This window comes from Panthera pardus, unplaced genomic scaffold (genome assembly GCF_024362965.1).
Source record: "Panthera pardus isolate Hobbes unplaced genomic scaffold, ASM2436296v1 HiC_scaffold_22, whole genome shotgun sequence".
Classification (NCBI taxonomy): Eukaryota; Metazoa; Chordata; class Mammalia; order Carnivora; family Felidae; genus Panthera; species Panthera pardus.
Window position 1 is genome coordinate 14353078 of NW_026526788.1, and position 12681 is coordinate 14365758.

A 12681-nucleotide genomic window follows, 5' to 3' on the forward strand; every position below is an offset into this window, starting at 1 on the left:
AGGCAAAAGAAGTTTAGTTAATAGAACAACAACCATTGATTTAACCAATTTATTTAGTCTCCTTTCCCACTCAAACTTTTACCAACTCATTAACAAGCAAAACAGAATCGATGGATTCAAATTATCTTCAAATAATCTCTGAGTAAAAAGAAAGAAAGAAAGAAAATGTCTCTCCAAGTTATGAGCAAGAGGGGTTGCCTGAAGAAGCTAAGTCATCTGTAGTTTTTCTTATACGGGTTCCTTCTAGTGGTGATTTCCACATTAAAAAAGAAGTTATTAATCTAAAAAGTTATTCAAAAAAGAAAAGTAGACAGGGTCTCTGTGATGAAGATGTAACTCTTGTCCATAAAGAGTAATCTGAATGAAAAATAAATACATATAGAATATTAAGCAACTAATATTCCCTTGGTGGGAAAGAAAAAAAAAAAACACTGTGATAGCATTCCCACTTTGTTTGGCCTCCCTGAGAATCAGAACCTGGCATGAATAGAATGGAATAGAACATCAGGAGTATATTATCCAAAGGCCCCTCAAAATGTATCTCACCAACCACCAGATAAAATCACCCTACTAGGTGGTATTTTAACAAGTCAGCAAGCAGTATTGGCAAAGTAATTAGCAAAGGTGAACAAAGTATGATGACAGTGACAGTGTTACCAATCTCTTTTCATTAAAACATGAAATATTTTATGTAATGGTAATTGTGCTTACAGTGTGTGGAACAGTGTATGTTTAAGTGGATTGTGATGGCTACAGAGAAAATATCTACCATTTAACATGAGATGTAATTCGTCCATCCCATTAATGAAAATACCATCTGTAATTAATCAAATAGTAAGCATAAAGTCAAGAGGATTTTGCTGTAGAAATTTCAACACAAAATAGCCACCTTATGACTTCTGCAGTCTCCGTGTGTGTGTGTGTGTGTGTGTGTGTGTGTGTGTGTGTGTGTGTGTGTGTTTTAGCAACATTGCCTTTTTTTTTTTCAAGCTGTGTTAGCCATTACAGAACTAGTGTCATTTCAAAGGGTCTAGGATCCAAGGGCAGGAGGCCAGACCACGTTGTGAGAGGCCCCAACACTCTTGGCATGAACACATCCCCCTGAGACTCATCAGGCAGCCACTGATGTCCCAGGACCACTTTAACCCACCCCAAAATGTTTCTATGGTTTCTGCAGTTCCTGAGGCTTCTCGGTTGGACCTATATAGCCCTCTACCCTTGCTGTGAATCAGAATCGCTGAGGGAGCTTTAAAAAAATACAGATATTTGGGTCCTGTTTGCAAAGATTTCAGAATCACTCGGTGTGTGGTGGGACTCAGATGAAATGGTTCCTGATAGATGCCCAGGAGGTTCCAACAAAGGGCTGAAGGTCACATGTGTAGATGTGTCACCAGCCTAACTTTACGGAGCCCAAGTGTAAGAGTCCAAAAGTATCTTCAGGAGCTGTGAGAACACCACACTGTAAATATATAAAATGTTATCAAAATAGCCTGAGTTTACCCTCTTCATATCTGAGTTTCTCAATCCAGCAGGCACATAGGATATTATTCAAAAACAGTCTCTTTAAGAATCTGACTATCTGGCCTGCCAGGAAATGCTTGACCACATAGAAACTGTCACAGGGTCTGATCCCAACAGATGTCCTTGGAAAGCACCTGTTGAAGTGAACTCTGCCCTTTAAATGGGATGGAGTTTTAATTTTCCAGAAGTAGTGGGCCCGTTGGAATGCTAGAAATGCCCATTTGCTGCTTATGTCCATTCTAGTAAACCACCTCCTGAACTGAGAAGCTAATCTCCTGGTTGTGTCGATAATGAGAGAAGTCTACAGATGCCCTCAGGATTGGCCAGCTGCCTCGTCTATAGGGGTTTATTAGAGGGAGCTGAGTTCATGTAACCAGCCAGTCATGAAACCAGGTTGTCTCGAGAGTCTGTCAAGAATTGTTCGAATCTGGGACTGTGGTGGTAGATTGGAGAACGTTAAAATGTCACCTAGAAACTTCACCTTCCTCCCAAGTGGAGAGTCTAATGTGTGTTCGATTACAAGGGAGGAGCTAAAGTGTTACACGGCTTAATGCCAAATACGCCTTCGGGTGGCTGTGTCCAAAACCTGACAGAAATGAGCAGTGCCCGTGTCACCGTCTCAAAGGTATATCATCATGTCTATTTATAGCGTGGACCGAGCCAGGGACCGCCTGGCCGAAGGTCACGGGTTACGCATAGCTGTGCAAATACTTGATTACTGAGACAGCTGTATCACTCCCTGACCTGACATCAGTGAGACATTAGTGACATGACTGTTATGCCTTCCTGCCCTTTCTAAAAATAGTAGGGCCTTTGACAAGAAAATATTTTGAGCGTCTCGTCAGGGGAAGCCTATCCTGGCCACTCGCATGGGTCGGATCGGCACGGGGCACAGTTAGACTTTGGGAGCACAGCCCTCGCTTCTCCTCTCGTATAAGGAGCTGGCAAAGATAAAGACACTGGGACTCCCGGCTCAGAAGCCGTGGGTACACATAAACGGAGGAGGACACTTTTTAGGAATGTGAATGGGCTTCCGAAACCCTCCGTTTCGGACATTCGCACCCCCGTCCTCAGCTTTTCGGATCTGTTTTCATAAACCCCGGCTGTGATGTCGCTCCAGGGACCTCGGTGATCTTGCCGCTTTCAGTGGATACTAACAGGAGCCACTGGCAGCCTGTGGATAAGGGCGACTAATGAGAAACTGCCGTCCCCCAGCGGGACGGCCAAAACCAAACCCAGCAAAACCACAAATCCCCAAGCAAAACCAAAAAAGAACCGCCCCAGCCATCCGTGCTCACAGGAAGACGCGCAGGAAAGCACTGCGATGTGACTTTGGTCTGGTAACTGGATTTATCGGTCACATGACTGGCAGGCACCAGGTACCTGGTCTCATTCTCCTCTGACCCACAAGTGCAAATCTTGGTTATTCTGCACCACTGGGACCAAAACAATATGATGGTGAGGACACAGAGACTCTAAAAGCAAAGATGGAATCTGAGCAGGTAAACCCTGTGCCACAGGCCTGTCATCCCGGGGCGGTCGTGTGTGGTTCTCGTGTTTGCACCTCTAAGAAATTTCCGTTTTTTCGCATCAAAAAATCCAGATACGAAGCCGAAGCCGCTTTCTTCGCCAACCTGAAGCTGTCTGACTTCAACATCATCGACACCCTTGGAGTCGGGGGCTTCGGACGAGTGGAGCTGGTAGGTGACTCTTCTTTACGTGCTCTTGAGAGCCCCTCTCCCTCCTGTATCTGTGCTCCTCGATTAAGATCTCTCTCTGCTCTGCTCTCTCCTCGTTAAGTATGATCGTTCCCGAATCGTGACCATATGCTTTCATGTCAGTCCGTCCGAGTAGGCAGCAGTTACCGTGAGCTGTGTATGATGTAGACTAGCAGTGAAATCATCAATCCACTTTAGAAAATCGTCTTCCTAGGAAATGAGAGGTAAACACGTTAACATAACGAGGAGCCATAAAGTACTTTCTATCCAGCTGATACTCTCTGGCCTCTACTTCCTTAGTTCTGAACGGGGCTCACCAACTTAGTCATGTGCCCTAACACATGTACATACACACACACACACATATATACGTATATACACATATACGTATATATGTTATATATAGATATATACATAATATAACACATGTATGTATGTCTCATTTCCTTTATGTATATTTAAATTTACATTTTAATTATTGTAGCTAGGGTGCATGATTAAGTGAGTGAGCACTGTTCGGAACTAAGGAAGGAAATAAATGAGTCAAATCTATTTATCCTCTATTTATCTTCTATCTGATTAAAGATCTTTACCAGTGCTTTAAGACTTTAAAAATCACATAAATGAGGTAGTAATTCTGTGATTCTGGATTTGCAAGCACCTAGTCAGGTTATAGGGACTGTGTTTTATATAATCATATTAGATAACACGGTTTGAATATTTCACACCCATTCATGTGATACAGGTAAGTGTTAGGGTGATGAGGACACGTTGGTGCAAGTCTATTCATTAAACACGTTGCGTGAATGTGGCGTGAACCGAATGAAAGCGTACTCTGTTGTGCCTTTGAAATACGCATTTAAGAACGGATGTATTACAACATAAACTGGAAAAAAAATGTATTCTGGTGATTGAGTTGCTGCATTCCAAGATTGTGTGGGTAGAAACCCTATTTGGGAGGCAGATTCATTTTCACCTCCCTGCTCCATGGAGGCGTCCCTGATACCAGAAACCAGTACAGTATGTTAGGAACTCCCTGTAGAGTGCAGTAAACAGTTCCTGTTGCCATCAGGGGACTAGAAATCCCCTTCCGTCAAAGTAGACTGAGCGCTGTCTCCGATGTTTGTCCATTTGTGCCGTAGTTGGGATTTCTGGCTTTGACAGGCAGGAAAAAATGGTATTTACCTAAACATTAGACAACTTTGGAGCCATAATGTGTTTCATTGAACTTGCGCTATGCTTCCGTTAACACTGGTTGGAGACACCATAGTTATACGGCTTCTGATTTGACTGCTGATTCATAGTGAGATTTTAGGTTACAGGAATACAAATTAAGGGCCTGGGAAAACTTGTTTTTCTGAATTCTGCCAGTTAACGCGGTCTTAGTTTTCTTTTTTCAAGAACTTTGATTTTGCGACCAAATATAACTGTTCGTAGAGCTAGTGAAGATTTATTACCGGTGTTCAATTTTACTGGGGGTGTTGGGACGTACAAACAGGTCAGGGGGTAGAGCTCCCTGCCAGGAAGAGCTTATGGTCTGGTGTGTTTATTTACTGAGCTGCGCATGTCTCAACCCCTTTCTGAATGAGGCACTATAAAGGACAGAATTCCTAGAGTTTGATTTTCTGACTTGTAGTTTCTTAAATATATTTTTTCAAAGACCGTGGACAAATTGTTGTTTTCATTAACATTTACATTACAAATGTGTGGACTCCTGGAGGTCTGAGAATTTCAAGTTGGGGACCTTAAGTTACCAATGAGATATTTTAGGAAATATAGGAGTTTACTTAGGATGTTTGAAATACTGAAAATTGTTCATAGACACTGAAACCCACTTTATGCTAAACAATTAAATGCCAAGCTGACAGTAGAAAACCTCTAGAAAGCTCCGTCAAAAATGTTTGAGGAAGCACAACTAACCAGAAAATTAGAGAAGGTACACACACACACACACACACACACACACACGCACACACACAATATGTGTCCCAGGAGAGACAGTCAAGTGTAGTTCAGTCTAATTTTCTTCTTCTCCTGGATGATTACATTTTACTCTTCTACACAGATGTTTATAGGCTAATGAACACCATAACCTCAGGAATTAATTTGAGTTGGAGCCCAGTTTATAAAAACATTAGATATGCCCGTAAATGATAAATCCCTAATAGGCCCCGAGGCACAACCACATATATTAGAAAAGAGGCACGTGTTTTTAACCTCGGAAGTGACGTGACGATCTTGTGTCATTTTGCACTTCCCCCCAAAAATACCGTAGGAGCATCTGAATACCCAGACTGTCTTGACTGTTCAGTGTGGCCTGGCCGTGCAGGTGATCCCTGTTGCCCTACCATCCACTGCCTGGTAATACTCCCTGCCTGGTAATACTGCCCTGCCTGGTAATACTAGTTATTGTGTGTGGAACATATTCTTCGCTGTGATCTTTCATTTTTTACACGTATTCAGTGAAGCCAGAATTTGAGGAGTTTGGCCTCAACACTCTGGCTGTAATTACACGTACTGTTGTCCTAGCGTGTGGTCAGTCACCATGAACCATGGCTCAGGAGACAGTAGTGAATCTTTCGAACAGCACCCACACCATTCATAGTTCAGAGGAGAAGGCAGAGCCCAGTTCTGTTGTGATGATAGAACTCTCCACTCTCTCCTGAGAATGACGTATGCAAGAAAATTCTATCACTCTTATAGAGCAAAAAGGGTAAGCGGTAGCACCTTCACATGGATTCATGTCACGTACGTATGTGCTCAGTACTGTACCAAGTGTATAAAGTAGATATCTTGAACCTACCAATCCTTAGTTCAGCAATGATGTTGATCAGGTAAATAACAAGATAAAAAATATACCACATTACACTTTAATTTCATAATAATATTTTTAAAAATTTTCCCAGGTATCGATTATAAGAATGTAAACTCTTAGGTTGAGTGTAAAGAATTAAATTTGAGTTTTTGAACGCCATTTCCCGGCAGAACTAAGTTAGGAGTTTTCTTATTTGACACACGGATTAGGTTTGTGTTATTTTGCATAGTGACGCTCTTCAGAGCCTGCTTAGCATTTCTTAATTTTTATTATTTACATCAATTTAGGTGAATTTAGATGCAGGAGGATATTTCAGGCAAGAGAATTGCTAAATAATTTACTGCCAATGTTTGTAGAGGAGAACGTAATTTTGCCACAAAACAGAAACTCAGGGATTTGTTCAGTGATGAGGTCAGAAGCTTGAAGAAACTGTCTTATGTGCATGAGAATTCTGCTCTAAAGCTATTAAGTCTATTTCATAAATACCTTTAGCGTAACTGATTTTAACGAGTTGAATATCAGACGTGTCCCGTTCACAGCTATTACCTTTGGGAAGCCATCCATACTGCTTTCCTTTCGTTATCTGGCAGAAACCACATTTTCTGACCATTTTTTTTTATTTTGAAGAATGGGCCTTCTCATTTGTTCAGTGCTGCCTGTTTATCTTCCAGAAGACCACATTCCATTTATAAGTACTTTCAGCAAAAGAACCCTGCTTTTTTATAGATGATTTACTCATTAAAGCAGGAAGCTCTGCTGGAAGATACCTTGGTAATCCTCTTAATTTACCAGGCATGACTGCAAAACAAGGAGAATGATTTTACAATCACAAATGAAAATTAGTCCTGTTGCTCTATGGTCACGTTCCTGATTTCCTCTACTTTTCCTCTTGTCAGAGGGCTGCTGGCTTTTCAGAATAGATTTGCACACATCGGATTTTGGAACCCGGCCATGCTGATGTGGTTGCTCTGGACAACCACAGATATTTAATCTTTGTATGCAGCAATCCAGAGCCTCCCAAAGTGGAGAAAATGGAGGGACGCAGACATGGAAGATGTAATCTCTGTCTTCTTGGATTGTTTTCTGTCTATATCATTTATTCCATATTTATACAGCGGGTTGTCTACTGGGACATACACAGTGTGAAGTAAAATAGCCATTGCCTCTAGGGACTCAGTTTACTGGGAAGGACAGTCATGGAAACGAATAAATAATCCAATAATCAAAGTATGGAGCAGCCTGTGGTTGGTGCTTGGGAGAGCAAGACGTCTTGGAGGAAGTGGCATTTGTAAGACAGGAGAGTTAACGCCTCTACATGAAGACCCTGAAGCTTTCCAGTACACTCTTATAAAAATGCAACAACTGCTGGGTAGTTGATCGACAAACTGGCATTAGTGATGTTTTTTAACGAATATTACTTCCTTACTAAAGTAAGCCTTTCGTTTGAACGCTGCTTTGTGATCTTCAGATTGGCCCACATCCAGTATATAATTTTACCTTTATGAGGCATGATCTGCTTTTACCAGAAGGAAGTCAGGATTAATGCATAGAAGGAGCCTAGGACCCCGCAGTCAGTGAAAGGGCTGCTGTTACGGCCCAGAACTACCTATTCGGTTTTTAACTTGAGGTTTTTTCTGTCCTTCTGGCTTCTCAATTATCACACCAACAGCGGCCACCGCAATGCGATTGAACCAATGTTGTCACGTATCCACCTTCGTTTTAAAAAGAAGAAAGATTTCTTCTTGAATTCTAGAACCTGTAATAGACATAAATGTGGAACAGACGCTGTGATCACCCACTGTTCACATCTGCTTCTGTCAAACCTTCAGAGGCTCTTCCTTCTCCGAATCTTTTGCTGTTCTTACTTCAGCGGTTAAAATGTCTCTGCAGAAACAATGGCGACGACAAAATCAGACATTATAACGTAGTAGCAAAAGCTAGAGCTCCGGAATCAGACCTTCTGGATTCAGATTTTAGCAGCTGTGTATGCTCTGTCATTTGCTCAGGAGTCACTAGCTTCCGAGCCTCAGTTTCCCCATCTCCAAAAGGAGGATAATAGTAGGCTTTGAGCCACCCAAGGTCACAAAGACTAAACGAGTTAATGCCCCCACATAGCGTCGCACATCCTAGGTCAGTAAGTGGTGCGATCTTACTGCTGTTAGATTATTATTAAAATATGCTAATGATAGCTATTTATCATTCCCAGCTATACCCAGAGGAAAAGAAGGGAAGGGAATAATTTTACTCTTTTTTCCTCCCTTGCTCTGCCGAGTCCCGACAGTACAAACGTTTCTCAGCCATAAGAAAGAGCCTGAGGTCTTCAAATGACCCCAGTAATGGTGTCTATCAAATCCCCACCCCCCCACCAACTGTGAATGCTCCTTACTTTGGTACCGGTCATGAGTGGAGGCGGGACACGATTTCCAGTCTTGCTCACGCTGAGCCTTCACATGCCCCAAGTTTCTTGCGCTTATCTGTCTTCTCGGTTGTAAAGGGCCAGCTCTTAACCTCTCGACGGGAAATAGTTCAGGTGCAGTCCGCTGAATCCTATCCAGTGTCTCCGCAGCCTTCTTAAACCACGGAACCCTGACCGGGCCTAATGGGGGCCTGGCTGTTGCCAAGTGGACCACACAGGTCACCTCTCCTCTGTTCTGTGACCCAGCGCAGGAGGGGGCAATGTGGCAGAAGTCACAGGCCACGCCCCACATAGGTCACAGGGCCATAAGGATCCGTGGCACTCTTGTGGCCTTTTTGCCAGCTGCGTGGCTCCAGGCCAGGCCTGGAGGGCTGTGTCCACCAAGGCAAAACGAACGGATGATTAAGCAAGAAATTAGGCGATAAATCCATTGCTCTGTCAGCAGAGTTCTGTTTCATCGTTACGAAAGGCGAACAGCTTAACTCCAAAGGGAAACCCCACGTAGGACGAAAACATTTCGAAAGCTTCCTGACTGCCAAGCCACACGGCAGTGAAATAGAATAGCTGTGGGATCGCCGGGTGGCATTGCCACTTGTGGCCACGGTGATTTAGTGCGGAGGATGCCTGGGGAAACCCTCCTGCCCTCTGTGACCCCGAGTGAGCGCAGACTCTCCACTCGTTGACAACTTCCAGCCTGCCTCGTTTTAATGCTTTTCCCTCGCCAGTACTCGAGTCAGTTTATTATGAAAGAGGCCCTCCTCATGGTAGATTTATTCTTCAAAAGGATATAAGTGGACACACGTGATTTATTGTGATACATAGCAGTGATTTCTAAGAAAGTCATTCGGCTAGCTGATGAAAATCCGATTCGGGAAACACGCACAGTCACAACATACTGCGTCTCCCAAGATGGCCGACCGCACTCTCACACGTAGTGAAGTCTGTCTGTGGATGCTATGCCAGTCACGTTGTGCATTACTTCCTCTTGTCACTGCAGAATATATTTGATACAAGAGACGTGACACAGGTCGGTCCACCCAATGACTGCGAAGAATCACTTGCTTACGCATCTTTTGAAATGACCAATTTTATATCCCATCTGTAGAAATGAGTATTTCTCATTAAAAGGATTTTGAATCAGGGTCCTGAAGTAAATTAAAATGTCCCTTTCTCCTCCAAAGCTGCGTTTGATTCTAGAAAGATGAATGGAAATCTAGAAGGCAGCAGGCATGTCTTCCCAAGGGTTAAGATATCGGTGATAAGAGAGTATATCCAGAAGTTAACATTTTGGTCACACTTGCCTTTATGTTTTCTGTGACATCTATTTGCTTTCATTTTTTTTTTTAAGTTAGTGAATTTATGGGCACATCACAGTCAGCAAAGATTTATCTATTATACAATCCCTAAATATTTTTAGGGGGATAGAGAAATAGCAGAAGTGATTTCTGCCCTTAAGGAATTTCTCCCTTCTCATAAAAAAGAAAGACTAACGCGTATGAAAAGTAACATATGACATCCTTTAGTATTGTATTAACTTCTAAATTCTGCAGAAAGGTTCTCGGTGTTTCAGAAAGTGGGAGACCATTTGGAGCTGATTGCGTAGAAGAGGCCACAAGAAAACAAAGACTGAAGCCAGGGCTTAGGGACTAGGTTGGCTTTAAGGGAGCAGCTGGGGAAAAGGCCATTCGAGGCAAAGGTTGCAACACAGAGGGCCACGTGTCTTCACAGGCCACAGAAGCGAGTGGCAGACTCGCTCAGGGGGTGTGTGAAGGAAGCGGTAAGAGGTGCCCGTAGCCCATCAGTGGGGGCGGGGGGGTCGCTGTGTTCTGTTCTGAAAGGAGGTTAGATGTGAAAGCACTGGGCATTTTTTGGGCATGAGGTCAAGTACTGAAAACATATAAAACACAGACTCAGCTCTCAGCTACCACCTGTGAATAAAAGAATACGCTATAACGTGACTCGACAGGCTATTTTTAGGTGGGGCCACTGCCAAAGTAAACATCATCATGTCTCTTCTGAATAAGGTAGTTTGCTTTGTGCCAAGATGTAGTGTGTGTCCCTGACAATTTCACATCAACACTTTCCAAGAGGAATCCCATTCATGAGAAGGAAAAACCCTCCCTTTGTGTATGTTAGTAATGTTGAAAATAGCCAGGCCTTTAAAATGAAATGGTTGATCTTGTTTTGTGGGGAAGAAATAGGAAATAGTCATTCTGCATGTTTCAGTGTAGTTCATCAGCTGTACACATTTAATTTACTGCCAATTCATTCTTGTCCCTCGTCTTAATATCCCCCGTTGTCATTTACATATACAACCTTCTAGCTTGAGTATTGAGCTCTGAGATCAGGAGCTTCTGGGGGTCGGATGGCTTGGTTCTTAGCCCCTGACGCCAGCCAGCCTTACAAGTTCATGGTAAGAGCAGAGAGACCATCAAGACCCAAAAGGAATCAAAATAAGCTCAACCAAAGGGAGCCGCTGTGTGACCGTGGCTCCAATTCTCCCTCCATTTGGACAGAGCGGCTTAAATGTTTAATGGGACTGGTTTCCGTAAATTAAGTTAGCATGAGCAAAAAAATACTAAATACATGTCGAACTGGCTTAACTACATTTGAAATGTATTATATTTATGCAAAATCTTGTGAAAAGTTTCAAGTGTAAAAACGAGGAAGGAGTCACCCTATTTATTTAATATCAGAAAGGGTGAAGTTCAAGTATAACATCTATCAAGATATGAAGATCCAATTATAAACCTTTTGATAAAGATTCTTCCAGTATGTAACAGAAACATTATGACATTACTTATGCCCTGTGTCTCAAAAGTATGACGAGAACACAAACATTTTCATGAATTACGCTGATCACATCTCAGAGAGTTGAATTTTGCAATATGTGATTCTGTTTCATATCCACTCATTTTAAAGCTTCACAGAGTCAATAAAGGAAAGAAATTGAAGTGTCAACTCGTGAGTTTCAGCTCCATCTATGTGAAATTTGAGGTTATAAGTGTGCTTTAAGTATTAGAGTAAGTTGAATTATGTGACATATTTTAGTGATCAATTTAGAAACGTGTAGGCAAGTTTGAAAACTTGCAGCATTACTCAATACATATGCGTGAGATTAGGCACAGATATGAAATATTGGTTGGGGAGAGAAAATATTTGATAATTTGATGAGGGAAAGTAATTTTTTTTTCGCTCATCTCTCTACCCACCTCCCCTCTGGCAGCCAGTTCGTTCTCTGTATTTAAGAGTCTGTGTTGCTATTGTTTGCTTGTTTTCATTCTTAGATTTAAGTTTAATCATATGCTGTTTGTCTTTCTCTGACTTATTTCATTTAGCATAATGCACCCTAGGTTCATTCATGGTGTAGTAAATAACAAGATCCCATTCTTTTCTATGGCTGAGTAACATTCCTGTGTGTGCGTGTGTGCGTGTGTGTGCACGCGCAAGCATCTATACACACACCACATCCTCTTTATCCATTCCTCTGTCGATGAACGCTTGGGCTGCTTCCCTATCTTGGCTCTTGTAAGTGATGCCACAATAAACATAGGGGTGCATGTATCTTTTTGAAGAAGTGTTTCTGTGCACTTTGGGTAAATACCCAGTAGTGGAACTCTTTATTGCATTATATATCTGTTTTTAATCTTTTGAGGGACCGCCATACTGTTTTCCACAGTGGCTGTACCAATTTGCATTCCCACCAACAGTGCGTGAGGGTTCCTTTTTCCCTACATCCTCACCAACACCTGTTGTTTCCCATTTGTGATACCAGCCATTCTGACAGGTGGGAGGTGATACCTCACTGTGGTTTTGATTTGTTTTTCCCAGCTGATGAGTGATGTTGGGCATCTTTTCATGTGTCTGTTGGGCACCGTGTGTCTTCTTTTGAAAAACGTTTGAATTCTCTATTTTTTAATCCGACTGTTTGGTTTTCGGTGTTGAGTTGCAGAAGTTCTTTATGTACTTTGGATGTTAACCCTTCACTGGAGATGTCATTTGCAAATATCTTCCCCCATTCAGTAGGTCGCCTTTTTGTTTTGTTGATGGTTTCCTTCGCTGTGCAGAAGCTTTTTATTTTGGTGTAGTGCCAATAGTTTATTTTTGCTTTCGTTTCTCTTGCCTGAGGAACCTACCTAGAAAAATCTTGCTAAGGGTATCGTCCATGAGATTACTGCCCATGTTTACTTTTAAGGGTTTTATGGTTTCTG

The 12681-nt window shown here is 42.3% G+C and overlaps 1 protein-coding gene across 5 annotated transcripts in view; it reads left to right on the plus strand.

Annotated features, from left to right (window-relative positions):
- Positions 1–12681, plus strand: part of PRKG1 (protein kinase cGMP-dependent 1) — a 1256614-nt gene that overhangs the window by 1203602 nt on the left and 40331 nt on the right. For all 5 annotated transcript variants that reach the window (XM_053910263.1, XM_019430062.2, XM_019430063.2 and 2 more), the window contains one exon: positions 3125–3221. In XM_053910263.1, the coding sequence (XP_053766238.1) occupies positions 3125–3221 (97 nt within the window). The remainder of the gene's footprint in view (positions 1–3124; positions 3222–12681) is intronic.